The sequence below is a fragment of the Hibiscus syriacus genome, unplaced genomic scaffold (assembly GCF_006381635.1).
Source record: "Hibiscus syriacus cultivar Baekdansim isolate YM2019G1 unplaced genomic scaffold, ASM638163v2 tig00116970_pilon, whole genome shotgun sequence".
Lineage (NCBI taxonomy): Eukaryota > Viridiplantae > Streptophyta > Magnoliopsida > Malvales > Malvaceae > Hibiscus > Hibiscus syriacus.
In genome coordinates this window covers 224,081-246,896 of record NW_024063494.1, presented here as the reverse complement: position 1 = coordinate 246,896, position 22,816 = coordinate 224,081, and the positions used below count along the sequence as shown (strand labels likewise).

Below are 22,816 nucleotides of genomic sequence, written 5' to 3'. Positions count from 1 at the left end.
GTAACTCCCCAAATCTTGGGTTAGTAGTTTTGGGCTAACCCGAGAAGAGTTTAATAGGCCCACTAGACTTATAGAGCAACTTGAATTAAGTTAAGAATTAAATTGGGCTTGGATTGGGCCCAATTAGCATGAAGGGGTACTTTAGCATTTGTAAGAAATAAGAAGAATTAAAAGAGCAATTATACACCATCATTCAAAGCAAAGGCTTATTTCTTTTAATGACGGTGATGTAATTTGCCTTATCCACTCCCTATTTCCTTCATTTTCATCATCCTTCTGTCCTTTTACCAAATCTTCTTCTTCATCTTTCTTCCTTCAAGAAAACTATCAAAGTAGAAACTTGACAATTCTTCAATCTCATTTTGGGATTTCTAAGGTAAGGATCATAATCTCCTCACTCCAAGCTTTCATTTGAGCTCTCAATCTCATGGTTTGGTCATAATGACTATAGATATGGGTTTAGTGGGGGTTTAGGAAACAAAAGATATCTAGCTAGTAACTCATCTTCCCATGTTATGCTAGTGAGGGAAGTTGGAGAAGGTTTCAAGGCTAAGGGAAAAGAGAAATTAACTCTTGGGTGATTAGAGACATTTTTCTTCAACTTGGAGATTAAGGTAACACATTTTTTACATTCCTATACCATTTATGGGTCATTAAGTGCATTTGTATAACTTACATTTACTTATGAAGTATGAGAGCATATTTATGGTGAATGTTAGTTTATGTTGTTATTAAGCATGAAAAATGACCCTTTATTTATCTTATTATGTCATATAAGACTTAAACACTAATTGATGGTCTTAAGAGGGAAAATGGGTAGGTTTAAGTTGCAATTTCTTGCCCAAAACATGACATTTTTAGACGATGATATCAATACTACATGAACAATATTGATATTGTTCTTTGAGTAGTCAAAACAATGGAGAGTTCTAGCTGTGAATATCGATACTCATTCTAATAGTATCGATACCATTTTAGGATTTAGGATTCTAGTAGCCTATTTTGGTACTGATTCTTGAATATCGATACTAGGTAAGGGAACCGATACCTTAGGTAAGGGTATCGATACTCAACTATTTTTTTAAACATCAAAGTTGTTTTCGGTATTGATACCCAAAATGAAGTATCGATACTATAAGGCCAGTATTGATACCTTCATCTTGATTTGGGTACATCTCAAGTAAGTTGGGTTAGGAGATCAAAGGTCATCTAAACTTCATAAATAAGATTCCAAGTGAGAACAACACTAATGACTATAATTACATCTAAAAATGATATAATTTAGGGAATTATAAAACTAGCTGTTGAAAACATTTTGATATTTCGATATAACAAATTAAGTTAAATGAATTTTAAGATTTTCCAAAATGATTTTCTAAGTATATTCGATATAATTATTCGAATATCAAAACATTACTCCAAATATTTCAAAAATCATTTTTAATCCTTACTTAAGTGTATAATTAAATTTTAATCTTAAAACAATTTCAAAATAATCTTTCAAAGTATTTTGAACCATTTCAAAGCCAAAAATTCCAGATTGCTCAGAGGGAACCGATTCCCCCCCAAGGGGGTACCGATTCCCCCATGAATGGTTTGGCTCCGAGATTTCCAGAATGCTCGGAGGGAACCGATTCCCCCATAGGGGGTACCGATTCCCCCATGTTCAACGGTCGAAATATTTGAATTTTACACTTAGGGAACCGATTCCCTATGAGGGGGAACCGATTCCCCCCACGCTCCAAACTGTTTTATTAATTGTTTTCACACTAAAACGGCTATATTATCTTCATTAATTATCTCCAACGTTCAGAAGTGATTCAATGTGTATTTAAACAAGTTCTGAAGCCCTTGATCAACAAGAAATCATAGAGAAACAAGAGAGAAAGCATCAAACATTAAGTTTGTGCAAATCAAGCCAATTTTCCTTTCAAGAACACCATTTGTGATCATTTGTAATTATCTTCGAGTGTTCTTTTCTTGTTCTAGAATTGTGCAAACATCTTACCTTGTGAGGTTTTCCTTGTAAGTTTGCAAATTTGTAATATTCTCTTTGGGAAAGAGTGTTCTCAAGAATTGGGGTATATTCTTGAGGGTGTTGTAAGGTTATCTCTTTGGCCTTAAAAGAAAGAACAAATTAGTGAATTTGTTGGAAAATCCTTAGTGTGGATAGCTAAGGTAGTGGACGTAGACTTTGATTGAGAAAGTCGAACCACTCTAAATCGTTGTGCAATTACTTTCAATTTTCTGCAAAAGCTTCCACCAAATTTTTAATTGCCAATTCACCCCCCTCTTGGCCAATTCCGTCAATCGATTAACTCAACACTAGCCTTGTGTGGTGCTGGGGAAACGATCAAGACACTCGAGCTACTCTAGTAGCTAGGTAAACACTTGCGTGTTAGAATGTCTGTACAAGTCTTAATTAGTGCATAATGCACTTCTTTACCGACCGGGCGTAGATGCTCTAAGTACTCGTATGGAGTAGGTTGGTTGGGTGAGCTTTCTGATGTAGAAATTTCGGATCTCACCCTAAGTAGGCTAGAGGAGTATACGTCTTTGAGATGTAGCGAAACCCTCCAACCACACAACGATGCCCACCTTTGTATGTATGTTTAGATTTGCATTTTCGTATGCAACTATTTATGTTAGTGAACATGATCATATAATGGACGCATAGAATATAGTTTGATTATTAGTGTGGTACTGAGCTTTTGAGCTTAGCGTTCAAAATTTGTTTCCGTGTGTAGGTTTCTAGGAGGAGTATTTGAAGAGCTTATTGCGCAGTCCACATTCTAATCCAACACCATTTTTTCTTGAGTATATTTTTAGAGGGCATGTATTGTATATAGACCTTTTGTATTTGAGTCGTAATTGTATTTTGAAATATTTATTTAAATTAGTTTGAATGTATTTTGAGGGCTTTCGATTTGTAAACTTAAACATTACTTTTTCATTTTATGTTTAAGATTGATGTTTTAAATTTGTCTTTATAATTGTTTTAAAAAAAATATTTGAGTTAACCTCTTTAGTGGTCCCATGTAGCGTACTAATCCTTCGATCTTCGGCTCGTAGTGGATTAGGACGTTACAGTACTGGTTTTAGAGGATAGATACTGATATTAAAAGGCTTAGTATCGGTACCCTAGTACTAAATTAGGTAAGAAGCTTAGTTTAGGTGTAAGGGCTTGCGAATGGGTATAAGATCGTTGAAACTACCCTAATGGAACTATAAGAGAGAACAATAAATTAGCCTTTGCGTGACGCTCCTACTACACCATTATGCCTACCTTTTTGTTGTGTGTCAATTTACTTGTGTGCTAATGTTTATACTAGTTTGTATACTCATGTAATGAATGCATATAGTATATTAGAATTACTTGTGTGGCATTGAGCTTGTTAGCTTTCCGTTCGGAATATGTTTTCGTCTGCAGATTCTTAAGAGGACGGGTTGAGGAGCTATCTCTAGTTTGTGAATTCCAGTTTGGATTAGTTGTTCAGAGTACGCCTTGAATATGTTTAGTGGGCATGTACTATACAATGACCCTATTTGTATTTGAGTCGTAAACTTTGTTTATAAACTTATGTTTTTTGATTTCACTATTTGAAGCTCCTATTTTATAAACATTACGGATGAATGTTCTAAACTCAAGTTATCTTATGATTTGATTTGATGATGATTTAAATATTGATTTTAAAGAAAAATTTTAGTGTTAGTCACTTCATTGGTCTCGTGTGACACTTGAATCTTTCGATCTTCAAGTTAGATCAAATTAGGATGTTTATATTGATTAACTAGAAATCTTGAGTCTCCTCTTAATGGATACAACTATTCTTTGGAATATTATTTTTTTCCTCTCTTCTCTGGTAGGTTTGGAAAATAAGAAATTTGGTCACCTTTAATGGTCAAGGAGTATCCAACAACGAGCTTTTCCACCTTAGCTTTTCTTGGGCCCGTCATTTCATCTATGGCTTACCCGCAAACATTATGCTTTGGAGCTTTTGATTGACGACCACATTCGATGGAAGGTCGCCGCAACGAGATTGGTAACTATCAACACCTATGGTGCCTTTAACTATACATCCTATCTGGAAACAATGGTGGTCTCATTTGAAGCCATGACGGCGAGTGTCTAGTAGGTTTTTATAATTTTGTTGATATTTCATTTGTTATTAAAATCTAAATTTGGGAAATTTGGGACGGTCTCTCCCTCACTTGGTTTCATGGATTCGAGAGAGAGTAGGGTTAAACCATGAACACCCCTAACATTAGAAACATGCAGTTGCGATTATATTTTTAATTTTAAAAAATTGTATAGATTCATCCTAATATGCATATAATTTTTTGTTTTGTTTAAACTTATTTTTCAAATCTAAAATATTTTTTAAGTTCTTTCATACGCCAAGTTACTCCAAGATGAATTGTTCGATTAGTGGGAAAAATATAGATTTGAGTTGCAAAATCGATTGTTTTATAGCAATCAATTCAGAATTAAAGCACCATTAAAATGAAAAAAAAAGAACGATTTCTTATAGTTCATCCTTATATTTATACACGGAGTTGTATCCCTTAAACTTTCAAAAGAACCCTAAAAATCAATAAGCAGGTTTTTGTGCACATTTTAGGGGTAATTATAGCAATTGCATGATTTGGACTACTGAAACTCGACAGAACTACATCATTTATAGTAATATTTTGAGTTCCATTTTTTATTTAATAATCGGTAATTATTTTATTAACCGATTAATTCAAAGTATGTATCGTAAAAGTTTATTATAATTTATTTTAGTTTATTTATAATGTTAGAATTTTAATCTATGATATTATTTAAGGAAATCTAATGTTTCATCCTATTAGACTAACTAATTATTTGTTATAGAGTTTTTTCAATTTAATATATTTTTATAATTTATGATTATTCATCATATTTGTATTTTTCTTATTAAATTAGGGTGATTATCATCGCTCAAACACTTATGTAGAAGTTGGCGCTAGAATTCGAAACTTCTAAGGACAATTATTTCTTTGATCACTAAAGTAAGTTGATTCGTGAGTCATATTTGCATTTTAATTTAGTGTAAATTATGAGCTTAATACCTAAACTATTATTTTTGATCTATTTTAATACCTAAACTTTTAATTTTTTTCAAAATCATACCTAAAATTTAGTTTTTGTTTCATTTTAGTACCCGTTAAAAATTTAACGTTAAGTTTTGAAAAAATTAAAAGTTTAAGTACTAAAACGGATCAAAACTAATAATTTAGGTATTAAACGTGTTAAGTTTTTAATGACATGGTACTAAAATAAAATAAAAACTATAGGTTAAGTATGAGTTTGAAAAAATTATAAGTTTAAGTATTAAAACAAATCAAAACTGATAATTTAGGTACTAAACACTGGTGGATGTATGCCTCTGTCATACCCCATGAAAAATATTAATTATAATTTAATTAAATTCAAGTTTTAATTATCCCATCTGAGTTAAAATTAAATTATCAATAATCCTAGTTTCAATATAATTTTATTTCACCAAAGCAACAACTTAAAAATAGAGAGCATGAGGCCGGGCGAGGTGATTTAAAAACTCTATCATGCACAATTCTTTTAAGCAAAGATGAAATTTGAAAAGACATTAAGACAATCAATTATTTTGATTGAACATACCCCTTTTCATGTGACATTTTTTTTATTGCAAGAGTCAAGTGGTGATATTTAAAAGGTAATTGACTATTTTAACTGATGTTTTTGTTATTTATTTATTTATTATAATTGATGAATTTAGAGTAAAAGGAATATATATTAATTATTTTATTTTTCCTATGTTGAAATATGAAGAGAGAAATAATAAATTTTTACTTGTCAATATTGAAACTCAACTCAAATTGGACATCGAAAATACACACGATAGTGCTTCCACTGAAATAATTGTTGATGCAAGTCAAGATATATCTACTCAAGTTTCAAATGAGAAACTTTTGGATATGTACAGAGATAAATTTTCAATTTTTTATTTTATTTATATAGCAGAACCGATAATATTTTTTTTTAGATTCGTCATTGATATTAAATGCATAATTTACTTTTTAATTTAATGTTCTTTGAAGATTTATAATATAATTTATTTATTTTCCATTTAAACGTGTCCCGTCAATGACTTTTTACATCAACATATTGATAATTTTTTCGTTGAAATATTTAATTTCACTGTTATAAGTATTTTTCGAGCTTATCACAACTAATATGATAGTCTGTTCAATTAAATCTTAACACTAATGCAACCCTTAGTTCTTTATTAAAGACTAATAGACAATATTTCATTTTGAGATGAGTTTTCAGCATTTTAACCAAGTCTGAGATTTGCGTTCAAGTTTCTTTTTAATATACTCGACGAAATTTAATGAATGTTTTTTTCTCTACTAAAGGAAGAAGCAGTTAACTACATGATTGATCGCTTATGTTTGTGTTTTGTCCACTTTTTTCATTGATTTTCAAAATAATAATATATAGTCATTTTTGTTTTATTTAATTAAAATATGATCACTTCGTTTTATTTAATTAAGACGAAGTCACCGATTGTTAATTGCTGTAAACATATTAGGTAACATGATATTGTGATATAATCACACATTTAGTCTATGTTATTTACATATTCTCTCAATTTAGTACTTTTAATAAATACAAATAAATTCAATCTTCAAATCAAATGATGTCACGTGTCATTTATTAAATATATTTTATTCTTATCTCAGCTTCAAAATAATTTAACATATAATATATTTTCAAATTAAATTAATAATAAAATATATTTAATAAATTAATATAAAAATATTTTTTAAAGTTAATATATATATAATAATATTATGAAAATGACACATGTCATTATTTGATTAAAGAATTAAATTTATTTCAATTTATTAAAAGGTTAAATTGAGAGAATATATAAATAATAATGATCAAATGTATGATTATACTAAAATATTTAACGACAATTAACTCACGGTGAACACATCCTAATTAAATAAAAAAAATGTAGTCATATATTATATTTTTTTGAAATCAGTAAAAAAAAGTGAACAAAAACACAAATATAAGTGATCAATCATCAAACAGAGCACGATTCTTGATCGGTTGGCTCAAATAAATTGATATTGGGAGATCACCAGTGTAATGACCATATTTTGTTGTTGACCCGAGTTAGGATTGATCTGTAACATCCTGAAATCAGGGTTAGTGACAAAAATGAGAATTTTTAAAATTTGGGGATCAATTTGGGAAAAATTAGAAGTTCAAGAATTTTAATAGGGATATTTCATTAGTGGATGAAAGGGTAAAAATGAAAGGATTTTAAGGGCATTATGGTAATGTTAGTTTAAAAGATATTTTCTTCCTTTTATAAGAATGAAACATGTGGGTTTGGAGAGTTATATGGAACTCTTCTTTTTCTTCTTCCCGTGTGTTCATGCTTAAGCCTCAAAGGTGAGTTTTAATTTTTAATGGTTAATTCTTTAATATTTGAGTTGTGTTTTATTCTTTGAGTGTTATATAAGCTTAAAGAAAGCTTATATAAGCTTAAGGAAAGCTTATATAAGCTTAAAACACCAAGAGGAAAGAATTAGAAAGGATTTTTTATTAAGAGTTTAGAAATGAACTTTTGTTATAAAAAGGTTTTTGAAGTTCCAATAATTAATTTGACTTGTCAAAGGGTTAATTAGGAAGTTAGAGGTGATAGAATTGAATTTAGAACACATGGAAAATTTAATGAAATTCTTTGATTCAAGAATTATGGTGGATTATGGGAGATGGTAAAGTGTTATAGTGTTATAAGAATGTTTATATATGTATAGATAAGTTTTAAGGTTCAAGGAGGGATTAATAAGTAGAATTTGGGGTCAAAACAAGTCATTTTCGTGCTCAAGATGTAAATTTTGGGTAGTGTGCATCGATGCATCTTCAATGTGCATCGATGCACTCTTAAATAAATGAACATCGAATGCCATTAGTGCATCGATGCACCCCCTTAAAAATGAAAACATCGAATGTGATTGGTGTATCGATGCATGGGTAGTGCATCGATGCACATATTAAGGGATGCATCGATGCACATGTTAAGGGATGCATCGATGCATGGTATAATGTACCGATGCACTTCAATAGGAAATGAAATAAATCTTTCTTTCAGTCTAAGAAATTATAGATTATAGTATATCAATGAAATATTTATAGTATAAATATATGATTGTGTAGACATCGATCGAAAGCAAAGTTCGGATAGATCTGCATAATAAGATACGCAAAGAAAACAAGAGCTTAAGAGTGTTCATTGAGACCAGGTGAGTACATGATAGTAAGTGTACATTATGTTAAGGAATCAAGACTTGCGATGAGTCCAATTCCGATATTATATGATACAAGTACTAAAGCATAAACATGTAGTGATATGGTGTTAGATGTATGATAAAATATAGGTGAAAGCAATATGACTCATATGTGTTTCTATTAGATTGCTATATGATATGTTATGTATGTGAAATGAATGACATGAATAAGTGTTGTATGATATGTGATGTGACCATGTGTGAAAAGGATGAATAATGTGAATTTAATGGAAAATGCTACGTGAAAGTAAACTACGTGACTATGTGATCATATGAAATGTGATAAAGAACTATGTGAAAGAACTACGTGATATGAATATGTGAATGTGTAATGAGGTAAAAGATAGTTCCCATGTCATGTGTTATGAGAGCTATAGGTATAGTTGGCATGCCAAGAGTCGAGGGTTTACGCGGTCCTTCGGGACATAGTGGTCCTTCGGGACATATGTGTTATATGTGGTCATTCGGGACATCTACGTGGTCCTTCGGGACAAATTCTACGCGCCCCTAGTGGGATTTATACGAGCTGTGGTGACAACATTGTGCACAACCTCTATGTACTCACATACCTTAAGTTCTCAATAGTGTGCATGGGCTTTGAAAAGAAACCATAATTTGATATAATGATATGTGTTTCTTGTGAAATGGTACATGTGATATGTATAAGTGATAAGTTAGGATCATATGATAATAATGGTAACAAGTGTATATGGGTAATAGTGATATGAGATGTGATATGGTTATGTATGATATGATCATAGTAATTATTCATGTATTGTTGTGTTTGAAGTCATATTATTTATATGTTTATGTTCAATATATGCTCATATGATGGAATTGAATCAATGACAAGGAAATAAGTAAAGATAAACTGGTAAGTGATGGGTTTAATAGGTATATAAGTATAATATATGTTACATGGAATGTTAATATATTTGTTAGTTTACTTTATGTATTTCCATGTCTCACTAAGTCTATGACTTAGCGTGTAAGTGTCTTACACGTAGGAGTGGATCAATCAGAAGATCAAGCTTGGGATCCGTAAAGCAGCATATCTTCGTGCAAAGTTCAGATCAGAAATATTTTGCAAAGTATGTCGTGTCATATAATTCATTATGTTGGCATGTAACTAAGTCACTAAATATGTACGCTTTGATGGAGTCTGTTAAGGTTTTGACACTTTTATGTAAAAGAATTTCTTATAGAATAGAAGTTTTAAATTTTCTATGGTTTCTTTTTATAAAGTATATGCTTTGACTGGTCAATGTGACATCTCGGACTCGTATCCGGGTCGGGTACGGGCTGGGGGTGTTACATTATCGGTTGGCACGTATAATTAAGGTTTAATGTAAAAATATGTATTAAAATTATTCTTAAAGTTAATTTTATATGTTTAACAATCTTTCGTTAAAAATATGTATTTAATGTTTCTAACATTATAGTTTTAGGTGTTTGGACCGTAAATATCGTTAAATTTTATCGTTAAATTTTATCGTTATCTGCATGTGTCAGGTATATAAAATTTTTAAAAAATATTTTTTTTTAAAAGAACACTTCAAATTATTATTTATAAAAATTATCCAAAAAATTTTCAAATTATAAAAAGATACCAAATAACCTATTTCTAATCCCCTCACTACCACCGGCCACCACAACCGTCACTAATTGGCTGAAATCTCGACAACGCATGACTGCTCGAACACCCAATGACCACACTCTCATGCTTCAAGTGATGATTGCAACAAAAAATGGGTGATTGCAACAACTTATTGATTCTGACGAAGAGCAATGATTTCATCGATTTAAGTGATGATTCTTCTCATCGTGCATTGAAATTCGATTAGATGAAGTCGCCTACAGTAAAGGACAATGACCAAGGCAACACCAACAATAGTCGACATGGATAAAGGCGTTTTGGAATTAGGGTTTTTGGAGTTTTTGGGTGTTTTAGATTAAAGAAAATTTTAGGTTTTTAATAAATAAATTGCATTTTTTAATTTTTAATTTAAAATATTTTTTTTAATTTTTATAAGTCCAACACGTGTCACTTAAAATCTGAATTTAACGGAGAACACCTAAAATTATAACATTGAAAATGTTAGACACTTGATTTTAACGAAAAATTCTTTTGGCGCCTAAAGTTAACTTTTTTTTTGGATAATTCCATTTCATTACCCAAGAAAAACAGGAAACCTGCTACATAAACAACAATTTAACACCTACTAATACAAAGAACGAAAGAAACATCCATTACAAGTGAACCCCAACCTTAAGAAATACCTCATTTCACACAGAGGGAATCATTCCTCGGACCAACTTTGTTGATAGCCCATCATTTTAGCCGAATCTGAATAGTTTCATTGATGTCCTTCAACACATCCCCTACCAATCTAGCTTTGCCCCCCAAAAGCCTACTATTTATCTCCTTCCAAATGCCATACACATGACCAGTCCAAGCAAGCTTGAACACCCTCACAAAGAGAGAATTCCCTTTAAAACAATGAACAACCCATGCCAACTCCCTATCCCATCAGCTAACGTTACGAATTACACCACACAAAGTAAGAATATCACCCCACAACTCCCTCGCAAAACCACAATCAAAGAACAAGTGATCCCTAGTCTCAGCCTTAACATCACAAATCACACATTTATCATTTTCAATGCTTAATCCAATTCTCAAAAGTCTTACCCGGGTAGGAAGTCTATCTAAATTAGTCATCCACACAATGATACTATGTTTTGGAATACGTCTTGGAAACTAAACCAGGCTATGCCATGGAACTTTTGGAACCTTAACACACATATCCTCCCAAATCTACCCAGTTTTAAGATCACTACTTGAATCAACAAATAGATGAGAAATAGCAGGCCTTAGTTTCAATATGCTTCTAAAACTCCAACTGGCATTAATATGAATAACTATCTGCCAAATATCTACAATTCCTAACAAGCCACCCATAGGGAACCTTAATTAGCCAAAATACTTCTAATCAACTGCACAATACATGCTTTATTCCAGCCACCAATATCTTTTACACCCAGCCCCCTTCAGATCTTAATAAACAGATTTGTCTCTAATTTACTCAAGCACCCTTTGCAGGCAGATCAACACCCTTCCAGAAAAAATGAGAGCATAATTGCTCAATCTTTCTAATTATCACTTGTGGCAGAATAAGCTGCCTGAACCAATAATTAGCTATGCTGAATAAAACAACACGAACAAGTTGCAATCTGCCAGCAAAACTGAGATGTCGATTAGCCCATAAATTCAACTTTGACTTTATCTTGTCAATAAGGCTTTGGAAATCCTTCACAACAAGTTTCCTAATCACCAATGGAACACCCAAATATCTCATAGGGAGACTTCCCAACTTAAAACAAATAACCTCTCTTACAGCAACACACTGATTAGCAGAGACACCAACCATGAATATCTCATATTTACTAGCATTTAATCTCAAACCCGTCAGGAATAAAATATATCTAAAACAGATTGCACTCCAATAATAGAATCAATAGAACCTTTACAAAAAATGAGCAAATCATCAAAAAACATAGGTGGGTGAGACCAATATTTTTACATTTAGGATTAAATTTAAAAATCCCCTTTATAGTATCCACATTAATCACATTAGACAGAACATTCATAGCAAGAACAAAAATATAAGGCGAGAGATGATCCCCTTGCCTTATACCCTGAGCACCCCTAAAATAACCAACTAGGCTACCATTAAACACCACATAATACCTGAGATTTGTAAAGCAAGCCCAAATCCAACCAATGAATTTCTCAGGCAGCCCGAAAGCATACAAGATGACACCCACAAACTCCCAATTAAGAGAATCAAAAGCTTTTGTAGGTCAATTTTTAAGGCACATCTCGGGGAAATATTTCTCCTAACATAACCCTTTACAATCTCTTGAGCAAGTAAAGTGTTATCTACTATACTCTTCCCTTTCACAAAAGCAGTCTGATTCATGAAGATCATATCAGGAAATACAACAGTCAATCGACTCACTAAAATTCTTGTAACAGTCTTATAAATCACAAAACATCAAGATATAGGCCTAAAATCCTTAATCATACTCGAGTTAGGAACCTTAGGCACAATAACTGCAACCGTTACATTAAAAGCAAGGAGTATAAAAGAATCATCATAACAATACCTGATGGCATCCTTAAAATCATCACCCACTATAGGCCAAGCTCTTTTGAAAAAAATAAGAGTTATAGTCATCTGACCCAAGATTTGTTATTCCCTTGCCCCCAAATGGCCTCCTTAATCTCAACACCAGAAATATCTATGCATAAAACATCTCCAGCACCCATAGGCAATGAATAATGAAGATCTTTAAGCATCCTAACATCACAACCCTTCACATCCTGATCAACCACACCCAACTGATTTATAAAGAAATCAACCACCTCATTAGACATGTCATCAAAAGAATCAAGTCTAGTTCCATACTTATCATAGAGAACCTGAATTGTGTTACTTTTCCTTTTACTAGCCACCATAGAGTGGAAAAATTGAGTCCCTTGATCACCGTCTCTAATCCAATTCACCTTTGTTTTTTGCTTATAAAAAACCAAATCTGCCTCTTCAAGAGTTTTCAATTCACGCTCAACTTGTAACTCAGAATCAATATTGCTGCTAACAACATCTGAATCCAAATTAGCCAGCTGAATCCTAACCAGCTCCTCCCTCTTTTGCTTAACCTGACCGAAAATGTCACTAAATTGAGCCCTATTAAGCACTTTGAGACAACTCTTCAATCTTTTAAGCTTTTGAAATAGCACTTGAGTTGGATTCCCTACAGCCGAGGCCTACTAAGACCCCTCAACAACAATCATAAACTCTGGATATAGTACCCAAAAGTTAAAGAACTTAAATGGCTTAGGTCTAGCCATATGAGCTTCTTTGTGCAACCAAACTAAAGCAGAGCAATGATCCGAATTTCCTGGGGCTTGGAATTCTACAACTAAATCAAAAACTGCTCCAATCCAATCCAATTCGAATTCACAAGAACATGATCCAATTTGCGAGCCAGATAAGTCTCTTGTTGCTTGTTCGACCAAGTAAAAAGATGACCAGTAAATGGATGATCAAAAAGATCCTCCACACAACTTTGAAAATCATAAATGTCAATATTTACATCCACACTAACAGGGACCAGACTTTCTTCAGAATTCAAGATGACATTGAAGTCCCCCCAATCAACCAAGGTAAAGTACCCACCATACTTTCCACATAACTCAGCTGATGCCAAAGCTGCCTATGAACATAACCCTCATTAGAACCATATACTGCAGTGATCCAAACATCCTTTCCACTAAAAGAGCCTTTGATAGAAACACTTTGATCAAACACAAAACAAATAGAAAAACACAAACCCTTCTGCCAAATGACCCAAATACGACCATTTACAGCATGACTATAGTTGCAACAAAATTCTCAGTTACTAAACCTATTATTCAAAATCTCCCCTGATTTTCCCTCCTTAACCCTTGTTTCGAGAAGACACAAAACATTTATTTGAGAACTAACATCCCAACGCATCATATTTACCTGTTTGAGAGGATTGTTAAATCCCCTATCATTCCAAAAGCAATCTAACATGATAAACAGTAGAAGAAGAATAAACACCACCCCTATCCTCAATCTTTTTAACTTTATCAACATGTTTTTTCTTCTTCAGCTTCATGTCTTGGACTAATTTTGCCACTCCAAGAGAAGCACCTCTATGCTTTCTACCAGAACTCTCAGTACGCATCACCACCAAACCATCAGGATCAACATAATTAATAACCTCAAACTTATTCATTGATTCACCTAAAAAAACTTTACCATCATCTTTAGTAGGTATGCCTCTCTTTATTTTAGGATGAGGATTACTTCCCTGCTCAGGATTTGAGGTGATAACCTCAACAACATCATGACCATCTTGATTGACCTCCTGCACAGCCACCTCACTAGAACAAACCACATCTCTTCCAGAGCAAACCATTACAGTAGAATCATCCAATGCAACAGAACTTGGAACATCATAAACATTTTCAGTGTTTAGCACATCTTTCACAACCTTACAACCACTAGCAGAAGCACCCAGATTGACCTCCTGCACAACACCCTTAACTCTCCAGATTTGTTCAACCTTTTTCCCCCCAAGACAATACTTCCCTAAATGGCCAAATCGACCACAATCAACACAGAAATAAGCATCCAAGGCACAATAACCTTAATCCAAACCACTGATCCATCACACAAAAGTACATCAACGTGATCCGGGATCTTTAAACCTGTAGAAATCTCAATACAAACACGAGGATATTCAAGTCGCTCTCGAGCATTCGTGATCAAATCCATATAAAGAGGCCTACCTAAGGCACTTGCAATGTAACTAAGCCCTTTCTTAGAGAATAGCTTCAAAAGAACGTTATACAATTGAAACTAAACTAACATTCGAACCAAATCAAAATGTAACTACTTCAAATTTGTCTCCCACTTCCTAAGAATTTTTTTATGCTGAACATGCCAAGGATCATTCTCTAAAACCCAATCCCTAACAGACGAATTAACGAATGAATAAACAAACAAATTTGAACCAACTAAACTGACCTTAACCGGAGAAGATTTATGCCACATTAGCTCAATAATCTTCTGAAGATATCCAAAATTTAGGGCCAAGCCAATGAATTGCCCAACCAACGCATATCTCCACTCTAAAATCCCTTCCTCAAACACATATTGTGGTGGCTTCACCACAAAAGAACCCTCAACCTCTAACGGAGGAAAAAAATCGAGCTCCTGCTCATTCCCCGCCGCAAACAGCTTCCTCCAATCAGCAGCTACTTCACCAAACATAGCCAGGCAAATCCCCCAAGAAAATCACACTAGAAATCAAACAAAAATGCAAATAAAGAAGAAGAAATGTCATCGCCTTCAATCACTATTAGCCCAACTAACATGCACCGAGAGAAAAGACTTAACGTGCGCCATTTCTTTTCTTTAAGTTTCCGCAAACTTAATTGCCTAAAGTTAACTTTGGGTATACTTTAGGACTTATTTTACATTAAGACTATAATTAAATTTGTTAAGATTTGGGTTTAACCAAGTGAGAATCGTATTCAAATAGTTAAAAAAAGGGAAGATTTTTAAGTTGAGTACAAATGACAATGACTAAAAGTATAATTAACTCATTTAAAAGATTTTGACTAATTTTCCATCCAAATTTATTAATTTGGACTTGAGATTAAGGGAGACAAAAGTTACTATTTGTTATCTCAACTCATACCTTCACCTTTTTCATCTTTTTATTCTTTTTCTTTTTCTTTTACAAAAAAACTTAAAGGCATTTCAATGAGACAAGAACAAACTTGAAAGGTAATCAATCATTAAGATTTGAATAAGGTAAGATCATTACCTCCATCTCTAGAGCATTAAAATGAACTCATGATATATTCATAGGTGGTGTGAAGAGTGTTGGGATTTTAGAGAAATTGTTAGGCAAATGAAGCTTCATCAAAGAGTTTTATTCATTTGTAGAGATGTAAATTCACAGTTTACACCAATAATTAGTTAGTTTGGTGAGATAAGACACTAGATCCCTTAAACAATGTTAAGAGTTTGAATTTTGACATTTGTCAATGGAACAAACTGAGTTGGAAGGATCGTCCTCACCATTGCATTACCCAATTCAAATTAGTCGAACAATAGATTGAATATTAGTGATTATTCAATATATATATATATATATATATATATATATATAACTTTACCTTTGATTTATATTTTGGTTGTTGTATGAACTCATTTTATGTTTAATTGATTAATTAAAGAGGCTGGTAATGGATTAAAATCTATGAATTAATGATTAGAAACGTAATTGACGTTATAAATATATAAAAATGATATCATATAATGTAGTAAAAGTACCATGAGCCCTAGAGATTGATTAGAGCATCATATGAGATGATTTGAGTCAAGTTTGAATGTTTTTTCAAACCTAAAATTGTAATTTATACTTAGTATCGATATCATTCACACAATATCGATATTGTATGAAATTACATAGTAAATCTGAATACATTGGAAAGAAAGTATTAATACCCTTCTTGGAATATAGATATTGTTTGTGAAGCATCGATACTACATGTATAGTATCAATACTGAAACATAAAATGCAATTCCAATGTTAATTTGGTATCAATATCTAAAAAAAAGTATCGATACCAACAATTATAAAAACCTCAAAATTAAATTGCACTTGTAATTGTTTTATTAATTTTAAAAAGGGTTTGTAAATGCCCAAAGTGATTAAATTCTCCCAAGAATTATATGTTTGGTATTAAATAAACATGAATTGAAACTTCGATATGATGTTGATGATGGCTAAATGTCTATTGAAAATTATGATTTGAGTTGAATGATGTCATTATCAATATGAACTTCGGTATCTTATGTAGACGTAGATTTGATTTCAATTCTAGATTATAATATAGAGATTATGTTTACTACTGAAAGGATTCAAAACTTGGTCATCTAACTTTTGGCAGATTCAAACTTGTGAATTTGAATATTTGTTTCATCTCTATAATTTGATATATTGTATATATTTTTTTATTTACATATATCAAACACTTTTAAAAATAGTAAATATACGACTACGAGTATAGTATTAACTAAATTTCAGTGCCATCTTACTCAAAAAAAAAAAAACTTTCAGTGTTATCTTTCTATAAATTTTATGATAAAACACTTCATACCTAACTTGTTTCCCCAAGTATATAATGGACAAAGTGCAAGAGTTCTAGTTATTATATGTAATATTTGTTTTCGTATAATGAAATGTTTCAAATTATCATTAGTGTTTTTGTTGTTTAACAAAGATTGAAAATCATAGAGATACTGCATTTGTTTTTATAAATTAAGTCTATTTGAAAGAGAAGTTTCACTACGTACAACACTACATACTGGTCTTCTTCTTTTTTCTCTTCTTAAGCTTCTTTCTTCATTCACTTCCATTTCAAGACAATTAGTGACCTAGACGTAGGGTTCAGATATCCCTAACCTAACCCTTTTCACCTAAGATTTTAAGATTCCTTCAAGTTCTTATGCTGCAGTATAATTATCAGTTCATCACTGTAAAATAAATGAGAAGGCTTGGACCCTTTGAACTTTACAAAAATTCTCACAAAGTTTCCAAGTTTTACAATTTAAAGCATTTATAATTTCTCTCTTTTCCTACTAACTTCATAATTAGGTGCTTTCATGGTCATATATGGTGTCTAAATTTGTGGAGAAATAGTATTGAAGGTGTTTTCAGCTGATAGAAGTTCAATGTATAACAGTGACATAGTACTAACATTCAACCTCTTTTGCTTTAGCTTTTCAACCACACATTATGATTAAAACCTATAAGGATATTATCCGCAAACATTTCAAATCAGAATCCTAATTCAGTTTTAACTATGAAAAAAATGAGTTTAGTTCCTATGGATTTTTATGAAGCAAAGCTAGGATTCTGCTTAGTGCTTAGAAAGTATAGTAAGCTGATCCAAACCTATAAGTACAGCAGTAAAATTAATTACCATCTCTAATCTGTAATTCTACTTCAAGTTAGTTGTTTATACACGCTCACTTTCAACAAATTTCAACTCAAATTCAATGAAAGTCTTAACATGTAAAAATTGTGATACAATGATCTGATGATACATAAAAAAAATCAACAATCAAAAGAAATTCTAACTAAATTCACACATTAAATCAATCCATACATTTTCTGAATCATAGAATTATAAGATCAAAATTAGAGATTCTAGACTTAAATTTCCATCATTTTTAACATTAAACTCCCATTTTTTGCCACATTTAATCAAATAATATTAGATAGAGAAACTTTCTTTTACGAAGAAGCACACAAATCTTATCTACGAACATAATAGCTAGCATAATAATCAATTAAGCAAGAAAAAAATCAACGATTAAACGAGATCTTAAAAGGACCTGGTGCTAGCAAAATCGTAGAGCTTTCCGGTGCTGGAGAAAATCATTACTCCAACTTCAGCATCGCACAAGATCGCGAGCTCTTTAGCTTTCTTCAACAATCCGTTCCTTCGTTTCGAAAAAGTTACTTGCCTGTTCGTTGAGTTATCGATCCTCCTTATCACTATTTTCCCTCTTCCCATAGCTTCAGCCCACCGCAGTACTACTCAAACAATTAATCTTTTCTGATTATTCAGACAAAAAATGAAAAAAAATATTAACTCTATATTTTCGATTAAAAAAGTAAGAAAAGAATAAAAGGCATTCAAGCAAACAAAAAAAGGAAGGAAAAAACAAAAATAAATGGACTTTTTTTCTTTTACTTTATTTTTACAAAAATAAAAATAAAAGAAAATTTGCTTGGAGAGGAAGTGAGGAACTGGGAGAAAGGAGACAAACCGTAGTTTCAGAGATGTCGTTTTGGTATTTTTCTATCATCAGTGGGAAAATAAAACCATCTATATAAGGAAAGTTTTGGGGGAGAAAGCAAAAACCGCTAGTTGTATAGAGAGGAGTACGGACACGTGGACCAACCAGAGTGGCGGAGAATTTATTTAATGGCTTTGATTTGTGGGAAAAGAGTCGTCTCTCGTATAGATGACTGACGCGTGGGTCTAGATTTCATCGTACAATGGACAGTATTTTCTATTTGGAGAAAATAAGAAATTTCCTTCTTATTTTCTAAAAAAAAAATCAAATTCAGTTGTATTTTAAAAATTGAGTAATATTTAAATGATATTAAAATTTAATTTGATTATTTTTTATTTAATTAGAGATCTGAATTTTATTTAAGATTTAATTTTTTATCTAATACTTGAGGTGGTGGTGATTTACGAAAAAGAAATATGGAAGCTTTTTGAGTGACTCAACAGGAATGCAATCTCTCGATGTGGGTTTCTCATGGTAGTGGTTCACATGGGAAATCGGTTGTCTAACGAAAAACAATGCAAGGAACGTCTTGATCGTGGGGTTGCAAGTTCAGCTTGGCGGAGGACCCGTGTGAGTGAGGATAGTATTGCGAGTTTTTTGGAGACATGTTCCTGGGATACTGACAGATCGTTTGCTTTTTCTGGAGAAAGTGATACATCGGTTCGGTTTAAAAATTGGAGGATTTGAAAGCGTTACCTTCTGCTTTGTGCCTCATCGTGCTAACAACGCTGCTAGTGTGCTTACAGGTGAAGGTCGGTTGTGCCAAGCGCCCATGTACTGGATCGAAGAAGCTCCTGTGAAAGTGGGAAGCGTTATATAAATGGTGGGTCGACTGATGGTGCTCTTTTGCCTTGAATTCATAGGATTTCTCGAACTACTGGATACCTATTTTGAATCAAGGCACCGACAGCTTTCCCATTCTTTTTTTGGTTTGTTGGTGAGTTGTTTTGGCGGCGTAGGTCACGCGAACAGTCTACTCTTTTCAAATAGTGCGCTTTAATTTCCAATGTTGCTTTTATGTTTTTCGATCAGTGTTTTCTTGGTTTGCCCAGACAGATGATTTTTTCTTTTTTTCTTTTAGCTTATATCTCCTGTGATTAATAAAATCATAAAATATTAAAAGAATTAAAAGATAAATAAATTAAATATTTACCTTTTTTTAAATATTATATATAGTATGAATTAAATAATTGTAATAATAAAAATATTATTATTATTATTATCTTTTTAAGATCCTAAATTCGAGTATTTTATATATTAAAGGAATAGATATTACCTATCAAATATTTGATACTTTTTAACATATATTTTATTGTATACATTTTATTTATAAAAAAAATATTTTTTTATATTTTTTATTAATAATGCACCAATAAATCTGTCAAATTATATAATAAATAATTATTTTATATAGTAATCATAAAAATACTCTACAAACAAAATTAAAATATTGTCAAAGGAGTATCTTTTAATTATATTTTAAAAACAAAACTGAAGCAAGGACATAAAATACACTACAGTCTCCTTTGTATTGTATATAATGTTTTTTCGTAAAGTGTGTCCGTATAATAATATTCATATATATTTATCCTTAAAAATTGAGAATGAAAGTGACGTTGTGCAGAGTGACGCTAAACTGACAGCCTGCAGGGTAGCTGTGTTTTTCAATATATAAATATATTTTCATTTAATCATTTTCTATTTTAAGACTTATTTTGTAAAATTCATTTCGAAATTATTAATTTTGATAAAAAAAAGTGGGGTCAAATTACAATTGGGTAGCTAATAGGCTTGAAATGTTAAGGAGTCGGTTTGGTTAGGTTTGTTTTATTACCTAATTCAATCTCTTAAATATAATTCAATTATTATAATTGTATGCAAATTATTTTTTTATATCTTAAAACGTAGAGAGATCTTATAAAAGGTTAATTCAATATTAATTTTTGAAAAAACTTTTAAATATATCAAAAATTGTAATTAATATATAAATAATTAGTCGGTCTAGTAGGATGAGATACTAAATTCCTTAAACAATGTTAATAGTTTAAATCCTAGTGTTTACGAATGAAACAGATTGATTTGTGAGAGTTGTCTCATAATGAGCCTGTACGTTACTCAATTAAAAATAGTTGACCAATAAATCAAATATTGACGATTAAATAAAAAATTATACAGTACTTGTATAATTAAGTTCACATTATGAATGCGATATTCAATTTCTTTCAAAATTCAATAATACAAAATATTTACCTACTAGTTCTATCAAAATTCATCGGCAATTCAAATATTATTATTTTTCTTAAAAAATATATTTACTAGCTAGATAGTAAGTATTAACCACTAAATGCTGATTGTTGGTTTGATTCGTTCACGTATAGTAAAATTTACGTGGGAGAACAAGTGGCGATTATGAAAGTGTCTTGAATTTATTGGACAAACTAAAGTTAATAGTGTCGGTTGAATTTAAGGCAATTGGATAGACCTTTTCCATGAATAAGGCTAAAAAACAATCTCAAAATAGGTAAAAATTAGGATGTTTGGATTTATGATTTTTTGGGCAACTTGTCAAGCCACGATCCATGTCTTCCTAATTAGGGGTTAAATATTTAAAGTTGTCCAATTAAAGAAACATGTTTGACGTATCTAGCCCGCCACCTTAGAATATTTTTTTAAAGAAAAATGACAGCTTATGGTAGTGGGATTGGCACAGTTCCAATTTAGTTTAAGTCAAATCACAGCCATTATCATGAAAACACATTAGTAATATATATACTATAAGCTCGTATTTTCCCCTTTTTTGGAAAATTGTGACAAGAGTTCCCCCCGGAAAACTATAGAAAATAAAAAATATATAGACCAATATCTTAAATATAATTTTTAATACAAATTAATAATTATAGCATAAAATCTAAGGGGAAAATGATAAATTCTTTACATGTTGTGACCGATATTTTATTTGATAAATTTAGAGTGAATACAAGGTAAGATATATTCAATTATTCAAGGATTTTTAATCACTGAAGTTTAAAACTTCAAAAGATAACAACAAACCTCTTAATCACTAAAATTGTTTGATTCGTATTGAAACGATAAATTTTATATCAATACATATTTTTTGTAAAACTCCTCAAAACAACAACGAAAGAAATATCATATAAGGAAAATTAGTAACGACATTGATTCACGTTAAAATTATGGTATTTCTTAACATTGTCAATTAGATTTCATTAATAAAAATAATAGAAAGAACCATAATAACAACGTACCCAAACATAAAACATAAAGAGAAAACCGGAGATAATAATCACAAAAAACTCATACAAAAATGAAAGTATTAAACCCAAAAGTATGAAGAAAAATAGAATATTCTATTGCGAATGACGAACCAACATCAAAATAACACAATAACCTCCATAAAAACTTATTATCTCTGTCGAACGAGATGTTTTACGAAGTGATAAAGGAGTGGTGAGTGAACCAAACTGTTTGGCAGACTGTTTTGTTACACAATTATGATTATATCGACAAACAACCTTTTACCAAAGAGGAGATTCGACTATACGTGACTACCAACAAACCAATCAAAAAATAAATGTTATGATGGTTTTTATGTAAACACCAAAACAATCACAAAGGTATACAAAAAGCATATCAAAAATCATAAGAATCGTGTCTAAAGAGCAAAGAGATCATGTGTCACAAAAAAAGATAAAAGAGTATAACGATGACATAGATTTTATTTAAAATTTTAAAAAATAAGAAAAAATAAAAGACATAATAAAAAAAAGAGCAACACAATTTTTTAGAAAGAAAACTTGAGTGGACGAAAATCCAAATAAAAAACTTTCTTTACCAAAATATAGGTTATTAATGTAATTATCTTTAACAATTTTATGCACTAAAGCTCTTTAGAGATTAAAGAAAATAACGTTTGAACATGAAAGAAAAGATTGAATTATCATTTG

At 31.4% G+C, this 22,816-nt stretch overlaps 1 protein-coding gene across 1 annotated transcript in view; it reads right to left on the bottom strand.

The window, feature by feature from the left end:
- LOC120191629 (MADS-box transcription factor 23-like) overlaps positions 1-18,844 on the bottom strand; it is a 32,241-nt gene extending 13,397 nt beyond the window's left edge. Inside the window, exons 1-2 of the mRNA XM_039194542.1 lie at positions 18,822-18,844; positions 18,384-18,585 (exon numbers count right to left, since the gene is read on the bottom strand). Of these exons, the coding sequence (XP_039050473.1) occupies positions 18,384-18,565 (182 nt within the window). The 5' untranslated portion in view covers positions 18,566-18,585; positions 18,822-18,844. The remainder of the gene's footprint in view (positions 1-18,383; positions 18,586-18,821) is intronic.
- Between the last annotated feature and the right edge of the window lie 3,972 nt (positions 18,845-22,816).